The sequence below is a fragment of the Diplotaxodon limnothrissa genome, linkage group LG22 (assembly GCF_057381915.1).
Source record: "Diplotaxodon limnothrissa isolate DT_005_m linkage group LG22, D_limnothrissa_male_GT1.1, whole genome shotgun sequence".
Taxonomy (NCBI): domain Eukaryota; kingdom Metazoa; phylum Chordata; class Actinopteri; order Cichliformes; family Cichlidae; genus Diplotaxodon; species Diplotaxodon limnothrissa.
Window position 1 is genome coordinate 26,467,766 of NC_140616.1, and position 12,476 is coordinate 26,480,241.

At 41.2% G+C, this 12,476-nt stretch overlaps 1 protein-coding gene across 1 annotated transcript in view; it reads left to right on the forward strand.

The window, feature by feature from the left end:
* The window catches only part of npr1a (natriuretic peptide receptor 1a), a 30,417-nt gene extending 19,939 nt beyond the window's left edge, over positions 1–10,478 (forward strand). The window contains exons 6-21 of the mRNA XM_085346202.1: positions 159–294; positions 1,634–1,718; positions 2,427–2,547; positions 3,115–3,189; positions 3,275–3,352; positions 3,665–3,769; positions 5,619–5,690; positions 5,852–6,011; positions 6,097–6,252; positions 7,927–8,095; positions 8,444–8,590; positions 8,675–8,798; positions 9,150–9,218; positions 9,303–9,477; positions 9,592–9,690; positions 10,175–10,478. Of these exons, the coding sequence (XP_085202328.1) occupies positions 159–294; positions 1,634–1,718; positions 2,427–2,547; positions 3,115–3,189; positions 3,275–3,352; positions 3,665–3,769; positions 5,619–5,690; positions 5,852–6,011; positions 6,097–6,252; positions 7,927–8,095; positions 8,444–8,590; positions 8,675–8,798; positions 9,150–9,218; positions 9,303–9,477; positions 9,592–9,690; positions 10,175–10,320 (1,917 nt within the window). The 3' untranslated portion in view covers positions 10,321–10,478. The remainder of the gene's footprint in view (positions 1–158; positions 295–1,633; positions 1,719–2,426; positions 2,548–3,114; positions 3,190–3,274; positions 3,353–3,664; positions 3,770–5,618; positions 5,691–5,851; positions 6,012–6,096; positions 6,253–7,926; positions 8,096–8,443; positions 8,591–8,674; positions 8,799–9,149; positions 9,219–9,302; positions 9,478–9,591; positions 9,691–10,174) is intronic.
* The last annotated feature ends 1,998 nt before the right edge of the window (positions 10,479–12,476 follow it).

Genomic DNA, 12,476 nt, shown 5'->3' on the forward strand with positions numbered 1-12,476 from the left:
CTGTGATGGATCAAGGACACATCTGAAACCTGCAAGACACCAGCCCTCGAGGCCTGGAGTTGGCCACTCCTGCCCTATTCGATACTGTTAGGGAGTAAGTGAGATTGCAGGCTTTGAACAAAGTGAAGAAACCAGTTGTGGTGTGTGTATGTTCCCAGGTGGTGTGCGTGTATAACAGCAGCATAAAGCAGCTCATCCTGCAAAATGGTCTAAACTTCCACTGGCCCAAAGGTTCTCCGCCACCAGACATCCCCAAGTGTGGCTTCAAGAACAACAACCCAGCATGTCTCACAAGTACGAACGCACAACTACAGACTACAGACCAAACTGCACAAAGGATGTCACGAGAACCAATGCATGGACTGGTTCTTATATAGTGCATTTGTATATAGTGCTTATAGTGAAGTTTGATATGTTCAAAAGGGTCTTTGCAATGGCTAACGTTATACATCCTTAAGGTAACTTAATGGAACTAACTTTAAAGTAACACTAACAGTATACTCAGTCATTTCAGCCTCTGTGCTGTCAAAAAATATAGTTAACACTTTAAAGAAACAGCTTGCTGCCAGGATGCCATTGATTTATTAAAGTAGTTTATCTTTAAGTACATGGGATGATAATTTTTTTTTCCTATTGATAATCATATAATTTTAATGATTCGTACCTACATTTCTGGTATTGTGACATTGCTAAACTGCAGATCACAGGCTACGTCACAAAAACGTCACATTTTGAAGCCTAAACATCAGCATTTTTTTCTGCATAATCCATCATATACAATTGAATCAAATGAAAAAGTCTCTTTTTGAAACTTGTTTTTATTAGTATTTATCTTTTGCTTGATGCAATGTGCATAAAGTTTAAAATGAAATTATATGGAACAGTCTTTGACTTGAAGAAATTTGTTTAACAGTTAAACCTGTTTTCTGCGTATTCCAGCATATTACACTTGCTCTTTCAAATAGATGCAAGTAAAACACAGCAAAAAATAAATGAAATCTAAGATTCAGCAGCACTAATTCTATTTTCAGCTGATTAGCAGAAGCAGGGCCTGGTGCCACAGCGGTCATGTCAGTGGGGGGATCCGGGGGGTTTCTCTGTGAATTTTACGTTCCCATGGCAGCGTGCTAGGTGCTTGCTGAAATTTTGAAATGTAATTTTTCACTGTAGAAGGAAGTTTTATTCCCACGCAGAGTGTACAGCAGACACTAATGTTTTGGTCACTTTTTATGGAATCAAACTCAAAGTAATGTCAGTACTTCCAAGCTTTAAACGCTGCACATACTCTCTCCCACACTCCATATTATCCATTGTTGATCTACACACGTCTGTGGCTGCCACAGACGTCACACACTTGTACGTCATTGTCATGAGACACTCTCACAAACAAAATCACTGTTTAGTAATGCAGCATGCTTATGGGAAAGAAGTAAGAGTAATCTAATTACTTTTTTGCAATAGTAATCCCTTACTTTACTTGTTACTTTAAAAAAGTATGCCTTACTGCCCATCTTTGCTTATAACACATGTTAAGCCCCATGGACTGAAAACCGCTTCACCCAGAGCAAAAGAGCTCAAACTGGTCCTCACTCCTGCAAACAGTAATGGATTTTCTTCCTGTCTCATCTTTTAGGTACAGTTGCTATGCATCAGATGGTTGCAATGGTGATCTGCTTTGTCTTTGTCATCATCGTTACTGTCACCATCTTCATCTACAGGTGAGCCAAACATGTTTGTATCTCTGTACTGAGTATGAAAACTGGACGTATGACCCCATTGCGACCCCGGCAGATCTCAGTTTAAATCATTACACTCATGCTGCACATCAGGCCCAGAAAGAAAGGAAGGCTCGAAGGAGAAATCCTCATCTGACTTCAACAAAGAAAACCCTGATTTGATTTTGAGTCATTGAAAGTGAAAATGAACAAAGCATAAAACTGACAAGAAGCTCACTCATGCACTCAAATTCAAAAACTGACTCCATACAGGCAGGTGAGACTCTACTGTTACGGAGGTTTGTTATCATCAGTTCATAAGCTGAAGTCATTCCCTTGCTCTGGTCTGGCTGCTTTTCCACTTATAGAGCATAATCCTAACTGGAACAAACGCTAGTGTAAAGCCAAGCATCTCTGACTGAGATCCTCAAAGCACACTCAAAGCACTTTCTACTACAAATTTCATCCGCCCAATCGCAGACATTCATCCAATGCTTTTATCCATACCTAATACTTTCACACACGCTCACACGCCAGTGCTCCAGTGGTTCTAACACCAGAGCCACAGCCGCCCCACCAGATCTCTGTGTAACTCATTCAGCCTGTTTATCCTTTCCATCAGCTTTCTCTCCATTTTCCTTCCCCTCAAATTTCAACACACACACTCGCACATATGCACATATACACACTCTCTTCCTGTCTGCTGAACAGGAAGCTGAAGCTGGAGAGCGAGCTTGCAGCTCAGCTGTGGAGAGTTTCCTGGGATGACGTCCAGATGAGCAACCTGGATAAAGTCCTGAGGAGAGCGTGCAGCAGGCTCACCATGTCTCTGGTAACACAGCTGTTATTATACTATAAATAAATCATCCGTACTCACTGGAAACATATTATACCTAATACAGTGCCTGTCTTTACTTCCTGAAATTTTCCAGTTTCAGTTTAGTCTGAAATGTGTTTGCATTTGTAAACAATGACTAACAGATGGAACAGGAAGCCTTCAACTGGATTTCTATTTTTCCCTTTCTGGAATTCCCGGCTACACCGGAAGCTCTCTGGGCCTGGATCAGCTGACTGACTGATTTGTTCACATTGAATTAAATCATTTTCCTAAATTCTTCATTGTATAGTAGAGTTGTGCAAAAAAAAGATAATTGAAGTCTCCTTCAAACCATAAACCTGGTTTTCTTTTCTTTATATAATATATATTATGTTATATATTATATAATTATTCACTGTGATGCTGATTACTCTATTAATTAGTAACTACTGGGCTGGACCACCCATGCAAAACATGAGGAAAAAAGTTTCCTCCGTATGGTAGTGCTGCATGTTATCCAGGACCTACACTCTTCATTGAAAAAAAGCCGAGTGTCTCGATTGTTTGTGCTTGTGTCTGCAGAAAGGATCCAACTATGGTTCTCTGATGACCATGGAGGGAAACTTTCAGATCTACACTAAAACCGGATACTACAAGGTCTGACAGACGCTGACAGTCCCATCACATGTTCCTCTAACAAGATGGTGTCAAGTGGTAATCTGGTTCACTGTGTCTCCTGCAGGGAAACTTGGCAGCTATCAAATACATCAACAAGAAACGCATCGAACTGACCCGGAAGGTTCTGTTTGAACTGAAGCATGTAAGAACTATCTGCCCACTAACCTACCAGCTAACACTGTACCTGACTGACCTAGCTTATAGGTCTTCTTGCAGGATGTTGAGCTTTTGTATTTGTAGCAAATGAAATAATAGCCTAGCGACTTGCTATACACTGAAAACCTTACCTACCTGCATGCATATATATATGTGTGTGTGTGTGTGTGTGTGTGTGTGTGTGTGTGTGTATACACCTATCCGATCTAACCTCCTAAATGATCTCAACCTACCAATCTACCCATTTTGTTTGTAGAGCATGATAGGATTTAAAGTAGCAGCCTCTGTGTTTTTGTAGATGCGAGATGTCCAAAATGAACACCTGACCCGCTTCATTGGCGCCTGTATTGACCCGCCGAACATGTGCATCATCACAGAGTACTGTCCAAGAGGCAGCCTTCAGGTACGTCACACCCAGCTAATGTTTTGCTAGAAATCTGTGCATTATTTTTCATCGACACTTTCAGCTTGCATGTCAAAACCCTGGTCCAGTTTTACTTTATACAGATTAGAAATATTGCAAAAAGTCAGAACAATATTTCCAAATAATATAACTGCACACCTTGTCCACATCCTCAGTTTACTTTGGTTAGATCGCGACAGCTCTTTGGATGCAAACTCTGACATCAAACATGGAGATGGCTGCTGTGTGGAGCTCGTGTTAATACGGGAGCAGTTGAAAGCTGGTTAGGCATTAAGATACCTAAATGATGCAGTGGTTTCTACAGTCAGGAGGTAGCACTGCAGCCATCCTCTGCTCGTTCATTCCTTACATTTTTTCATATGAGATGTTTTTTGTGTTTCAGATGTTCTCTCTCCTCTCAGCTACAGTTATCTGTCAGCACTGTAGCATAGCAACCTCCCAGCACAGTAACCTAGCAACATGCAAAGGTTGATGTGGGCCGTGTGGGGGTTTGGGTTGTTGTCAGATGACCGCTGGATGTCAGGGCTGTCATCCTAACACAGAGCAACTCAGGCGGTTTGAGTTATTTTGAGTTTGTGCTCTGAGATGAGGATGATGCTTTTAGTGTGGGGAGGAAGAATGAATATCAAATATCAGCTGAAGCTGCTGCTTACAGATAGTCACAAGCAAAGACACCATTACTCTGCTGAGTGATTCAGTATTCAGTACACAATTTTAACCATGCACAGAAATGTCCTCGCAGAGCAGAAGTGTCCTCAGTGTCTGTCACTGAGGACCAGTGTTGGTCAAGTTACTTGAAAAGAGTAATCAGTAACTAATTACTGATTACTTCCCCAAAAAAGTAATCCAGTTACTTTACTGATTACTTATTTTCAAAAGTAATTAATTACTTAGTTACTTAGTTACTTTTTAAAAACACGATTTACAACCTGAATAGGTGATAAAGTGATAGATCTTTCAGCCCAGTTCTACTTTTTCTGCATAATCCATCATACAAAATGTAATCAAATGGAAAAGTTTCTTTTTAAAACTTGTTTTATTAGTTTTAATCTTTTAACTTTATGCATCAAGCAAAAATTTAATTATATGCAACATTCTCTGACTGGAAGAAATTTGTTTAATATTTAAACCTATTTTCTGCACATTCCAGCACATAAAATAATTTTTTTGTGTGTGTTTACACTCACTCTTTCAAATAGATGCAAGTAAAGCAGAGCAGAAAATAAATAAAGTCAAAGACTCAGCGGTCCTGTTGCTCTATTTTCACCTGTAAAGCAGGAGTAGGGCAGGCGGAGGTTTACCCTGGTGCAGGTGTGCCGCAGCGGTCAGTGGAAGAATCCGCGAGTTTCTCTGTGAGTTTCCCATTACGTCGTTGCGCACTCGGTGCTTGCTCGGAAGTTTAGGGATTTTTTCGCTGTAAAAAGAAGTTTTCTTCCCACGCACAACGGACGCTAATGTGTTTGTCACTTTTTATGGAATCAAACTCAAAGTAAGGTCAGTGCTTCCACACTTTAAACGCTGCACGCTCACATTCTCTCCCGCACTCGATATATTGTCCGTTGTTGATCTGCGCACAGCTGTTGTCACGAACGTCGCACTCGCTTACGTCGCTGTCATGAGACATTCTCGAAAAAAATCACGGTTTTAGTAACGCAGCGTTACTACGGGAATGTAACGGTAATCTCATTACCGTTTTTGCAATAGTAATCCCTTACTTTACTCGTTACTTGAAAAAAGTAATCGGATTACAGTAACGCGTTACTGCCCATCTCTGCTGAGGACCTCACTTGGACTGAATGGCCAACATGCGTGTGTGTCTGTCCCTCAGGACCTGATGGAGAGTGACAGCATCACACTGGACTGGATGTTCAGATACTCTCTCATTAATGACATTGTCAAGGTAAAAACTTGTCTCTTTGGCTTGGGGGGTGGGGTTACAGAAAACACATGTAAATGAAAAAGTATGAACGAGGTCTCTGACATCAATGTTGGACTCATGTTTCGATTCTAGAGAGCTTCAGACTTTTCACCTGAATCAGCTGTCTGTCTGTTTGCCTCCAGGGAATGGCATTTCTCCACAACAGCGTCATCATCTCCCATGGTAACCTTAAATCGTCCAACTGTGTGGTGGACAGCCGCTTTGTCCTGAAAATCACTGACTATGGCCTGCAGAGTCTTAGGACCAGAAACTGCCCCGAGGACACACATGCTTACTATGCACGTATGTATTGAAGCTGACGCTCTACATTAAAGACTGTCTATGAGGATGTTGTTTTCACTGATATCAGTTATTGATCACTTGGCAGGGAAGCTGTGGACAGCTCCAGAGCTGGTGAGGATAGATTGTCCTCCGAACTGTGGGACACAAAAGGGGGATGTGTACAGTTTTGGAGTGATCCTGCAGGAAGTGGCTCTGCTCAGAGGAGTTTTCTACCTCGACTCACACTCTCTCTCCCCTAAAGGTGAATGTGTGTTTCTCAGGGTTAAATTAATTCAGTTCAACCTTATTTATACAGCAGTCACCTCAAGGTGCTTTATATTGTAAGATAAAGACCCTACAATAATAGGTCAATAGATTAATGTGTGTCTGACCTGAGTCGCTGCTGTAGGACAAATAAACGAGACTTGACATTCACACCAATTGTCCGCATGCTGAGCTTCTAATATATAAGGGAGAAGGTGATAGACAAAGCTCCATTTTTAGATGCTTGGCAGCTTTCTTTTGTAGCGATGTCACAGCACCAAAAACCGTTTTACAGCATCTTCCACTTTAATTTGAGGCATGAATCGAGCAGCAACCTCATAATAGCATCAGCTTCAGGCACCACAGCCAGTTTCTTTACTCACATGGATATTTCTGCTCGAGTTCAACTACAATCCTAATGGAGTTATCATCTCTAAATTGGTGCCATCGGCAATGACCTCTCTCAAGTCCCAAACCAATTAGCAGTTTTTTCACTGTAAGAACAACTGAAGGACAGAAGAGTTGTGTTATTTCACTTCAACGTGTGGAAACAAAAATTAAAGTTTTTGTCTGGAGTCAGGTGGTCATAATCATTTTAACTGCTATATTCCCTCCTGTTGCTGCTAATGAAATACACTTCTGATCCCCCCCCCGTTTTTCAGCTTCACCTGAGCTCTGTTCTGACAGCTGAACTTCTAAAAACATCAGTTTCTTACTTGTGCTCACTTTTGGAGTGGCTGTAGAGCAGGTCATCTGCTAATTGGAACATTGGTGATTTGATCCCTAACTGCTTGATCTGCGTGACAACTTGCCCTTGAGCAAGATACAACCCCCCGAGTTGCTCTGTGATGTTTTTATCGGAGTGTGAATGTTTGAAAGCAGGTGGGAATAGGGTATATTGTATAAAGTGCTTTGCATACTCAAGTATAAGAACCAGTCTAATTAGCAGACAGACCATTTCTTTGTTTTGATACTTCAGCACTTCCAGGTGAACACTGCTTGTGCACTCAGGCCTACCTATCTCACAATGGTAAATTATCACTCCAAAATGTCCTGGATCCACATTAGGATTGACTCCAAAAGTTCATCCTGTTTCTTGGAAATCCATCCAGGACTTTCTGAGCACCCTGAACCAGCCTCGTGAGGATGAAAGAGATCTGAGCCTGTGTTTGGAGCTTCTGTAGATTTGTTTATCAGCTGATTTCTTTCAGACTTACTTCAATGACATGAGGTTTGTGTATGGTGATGGATGGATGTCCCCCTCACATTTGACAGCCACAGCTGTCAAATGTAATAATTTTACATCTTCAAGTTCAAAGATAATCGACCATTGTGGGGGTAGAGTTCACGTAGCTACTCTGCACTCTGTTGGCACATGGTATTGAAGAAGATAACAGTGGAGGAATTATATCCTTAAACTTAGTTACAACCCTTTTAGAAAGACATCTGCTGTAATTAAATGTATTCCCAATAATACATCCAATAATGTATTAATGCTGTGTAATCCATTATTGTAAATGTATATGTTAAGAAATGATCAGACAAAGGAGGATTCACAGGATTGAGTCTTCTAGAATTAGAGCATCAGCGTTTTTAAGTGTTTGTGTTTCTACTTACCTCTTACTGCTGAACGTGTGTGCTTTTGCAACCAATGCCCCCCCCCCTCCAACAGAGATTGTGCAGGCAGTGATTCATGGTGGTACCCCACCCCTCCGCCCCTCCCTCTGCTTCCACAGTCACAGTGAGGAGCTCGGTGTCCTGATGCAGCGCTGCTGGAGTGAAGAGCCGAGCGAGCGTCCCGACTTCAACACCATCAAGATCCTGCTCAGGAAGCAGCACAGGTGAGGGAGAGGCGACGGACCCACATTTATTCTGAGACAGGTTTTTATGATGCTCTGATTAATGCTGAAGCAGGAGACATGCAAAACATCTCAGAGTATGCTCTCAGCTGTACAAAGCTTTTATTCAGCTCTCTGTTTGGACACTAAACAGAGCTGGCAGAGAGCGTCCCCGGTAACTCTGTAAAATCAGCCAGTAAAGAAATATTGAAATATAAATATTCATGTTGTTCTTTCACTAAAATAGAGGCTGAGAAATGAGAGAAATATGTAGAAAAACGGTCACTCACAAAACAGAAAGCCAAACACCTGTCACCCTGTCTGTCTCTGTCCAATCATGTGTCTCTTCAGAGGATATGGCTCTAACATCCTGGACAATCTGCTCTCCCGGATGGAGCAGTATGCTAATAACCTGGAGGAGCTGGTGGAGGAGCGAACGCAGGCCTATCATGAGGAAAAGAGGAAGGCGGAGGCCCTGCTGTACCAGATACTCCCACAGTAACTATACTTCAGTACTACTGCCCTGAATACTACACTAAATACTGGATACTGCAGTACTATAACATCCTATTTATGTGTCAGTTCTGTAGCAGAGCAGTTAAAACGAGGAGAGACAGTTCAGGCTGAAGCGTTTGACTCTGTCACCATCTACTTCAGCGACATCGTTGGCTTCACCACTCTGTCTGCAGAGAGCACGCCACTGCAGGTTGTTAACCCGGAGGAAGCTACAGGGAAACCATCCACATGAGGGTTCTCCAACTCAGGTCCTGGAGAGAGGTACTGTCCTGCAGCTTTTAGATGCATCCTTGTTCCAACACACCTAAATCAAATGAGTGGCTTGTGACCAGGCCTTTGCCAAAATTGATGGCATGCTGAAGAAGCTGCAGGACAGTAGCTCGTGAGGACTGGAGTTGGAGACGCCTGATCTATACATTCAGATCACAACGTGCAAACATAAGGCTGCCATCTGCTGGTTTGAGCTATTATTGCAGTACATTTCTGATTGTTTTGGTGTGAAATCTCACTCACCTTCTGTGTCTGCGTTTTCCTCCTGCAGGTTGTGACGTTATTAAACGACTTGTACACCTGTTTTGATGCCATTATAGACAACTTTGATGTATACAAGGTACAATTTGCTAAACTGAGCTAATCTAAGCTACATCCCACCTGTGAGTCAGATCAGTTTACCGTGTACATCTTCACCTTTCAGGTAGAAACAATCGGTGATGCCTACATGGTGGTCTCAGGACTACCTGCCAGGAACGGTAAACTTCACGGTCGAGAGGTCGCCCGCATGTCCCTCGCCCTGCTGGAAGCTGTCAAGAGCTTCCAGATCCGACACCGACCCAATCAGCAGCTACGGCTCCGCATTGGCATCCATAGCGGTACTACATACACTGCAGCCAGAAATACTACAATACACGGCATTACTATCACTACTATCATTACACTACAGTAAAAGAACAGTGCAGACTTAGTGTTGGTGTGTGTGTCACCAGGTCCGGTATGTGCTGGCGTGGTTGGGTTGAAGATGCCGAGGTACTGTCTGTTCGGAGACACGGTCAATACAGCGTCACGCATGGAGTCAACTGGGGAGGGTAGGGCCTGCTTCCTGCTAAGTAATCACATGTCTGTGTCCACCAGGACAGGTCTAACTTGATTGGTTCTTTAGTCTAATCAACTCTGATGGCGAAAGACAAAAACATCATTTAGTGTATGTTCTAGGAATAAAGTGAATCTAAAAGATGGATGTAGCCACATACTGGTTTGTTGCACCTGCTGCCTATTTTATTTTTATAAAGCCAGAGGTGACTTTCAGCCTCCCCTCTTACAGTTGTTATGAAGGGAGAAATTATTTACACAGGCCAAACCAGTTTGTGTGTCAGGCTGTAAACATGTTTATTTCTGCTAAAGTTTTAACATGGGTGTCTATGCTGACTGATTTGCTGTTGGAGCCTTTGGTGAACATTAGAGGAACTGCAGGTTTTGGGACCTTACATATTTGTCATGCTGTGGTTGTACTTGAGCACTTTATCCCCTGCTCGGCCAGGTGTGACGTAATGCGTTGTTGTGTCTTTGCAGCTCTGAAGATTCACGTGTCGGAGGCGACTCGTCAGGTTCTGCAGGAGTTCAGCTGTTTCCAGCTGCAGCTCAGAGGAGAGATTGAAGTGAAAGGGAAAGGACGCATGAGGACGTACTGGTTGGTGGGAGAGAACGCCACTAACTAAAAGATCAGGAGGACATCAAGAACCCGCCTCCTCATCTTCCCATCTAATTGGACAGAACATTGTTTAAGATGACAGATAAAAGACTAAGTGAACTTTCACCAAAGACTGTAGAGAAAAACAAAGATAGGCAAATGTTTTACTGTAAGATAAATTAATCACGAGGAAGAAAATGTGTAAATACAACAATAAACTGTGTTTGCTACCTGTGTGCCTTTATTGTCAATAAATCCATTGTCATATTTGCCACATCAGGTGATTTTTTTTTTGCATGTTTTAAGTTCATAGAATAGTCTTTTATTGTCATTGCACATGTACAATGAAATTATGGGTTCTCCACACCAACTGTGCCAGATTAAATATAAATAGTAGACAGCAGGAATAAATAACAAACAGGAGAAATATATATTATCGAGAGGGATATATACAAAACAAAACAAAGGCACACATTAGAGGATCGAGTGCTTGGACAGAGTGCAAAGGACTTGGTCTGAGAATAGAGTCCATGTGTGAGTGGCCTGAATGATGAGGGTTACTCAGGTTGCAAAATCCCTAAAAATGTGTGATTTATTTCAGTTTTTCAGGATTTAATTGTACCGTGTCAAAACTTTATGTTCACTGTGATTTCAGCACAAAAATATTTCTCAGTACTACAGCTTCTAGGTTTGCTGCCATTGCCAGTGGTTATGAATGGTCACTCGTGTGAAATATAACAAGCCATAAGGGTGAATTGTAACTTTAAGCTGCTGTTGTGAAAGATGGTGTTTTGCTCGATACTTGGTAGAAGGACTGGTTTTTAATATAGCCCTTTTCTACTCAAATTGAGCACTCAAAGTTCTTTATACTACATCTCACACACATACATGCAAGCACTTTTTTTCTTTCTGTATTTACAGAATTCATGATTTTATCAATTACAGCATGTAGTCCACATCCTGAAGCAGCAAAGCAGTCCCAGACCATCACACCACCATATGTTAAAGTTACTATGATGCTAGTTTGATGTCAGATGTGACAGATTGTTGAATCATGAACTCTGACCTTAACAAGACAACTGAAGACTGCAGTTCTTTAGGTGTTGTTAGGGGTTCTTCTGTGACCTCTTGGATGAGTTGTCAATCCACTCTTGGAGTAAATTTGGTAAGCCAGGCACTCCTGTGAAGGTTTCCACTGTTCCAAGCTGGATAATGGCTCTCACCGTTTTTCACTCGAGTTATAAAGCCTTAGATATGGCTCTGTAAACCTTTCCAGATTCATAGATGTCAGTGACTTTGTTTCTCAGCTGTTTGTGGCATGTGCCTGATTGTGGCATGATGACTTGTTTTTTGAGATCTTTTAGCCTTTCACTTTGTCAGACAGTGAAATATTTTTTCCCTTTCTAAATGAAATCATCAGTTATTAACTTTATTTTGTATTTACTTAGGTTATCTTTGTCTAATATAATAATGTGTTTAATGATCTAAACATATAAGTGTGATAAATATGCAAGACAATAAATAAATGCAGGAGTTGGCAAACACATACGGATCCACCCACCACTGTGCATCACTAGAGGTAAAATGAGAAACCTACCAATTAAACAGAGATTTCTAAAAGAGAGCCTCAGGTTTCAATGTCTTCATTAGTTTCTCAACATGACTTTTAAAGGAAAGCAGCTACTCAGATTGTCAACGGAAAATTGTATTTAGTAGTCAGTATAATTTACAACTGTTTACAACTTGCATAGTTCCCATTTCTGTATAACTGTATATCTCAGATTTCTGTAAAGTTTTTTATCTCATATTCTGTATAGTTTTTCATATTTATATCCTGTTCATAGCCTGTACATAGCTTGTACTCACTACAGCCTGTACATACTTATAGTTATAGAATATTCACAACATACTTCATACCGTGTACATTATAACATATCATAATAGACCCATTTCTGTAATATACTTACATATCTATATTATTGCTAATATATATTGTAATATATCTATATCACTAAAGCACTTCTGGATGGCTGCAAACTGCATTTCGTTGCCCTGTACCTGTGCATGTGCAATGACAATAAAGTTGAATTCTATTCTATTCTATTCTATTCTATTCTAATCTTTTAATGATATAAGTTTGCATATGGTAGAATACTGCATGTAATCATTTGTGTTTAGAAGTAT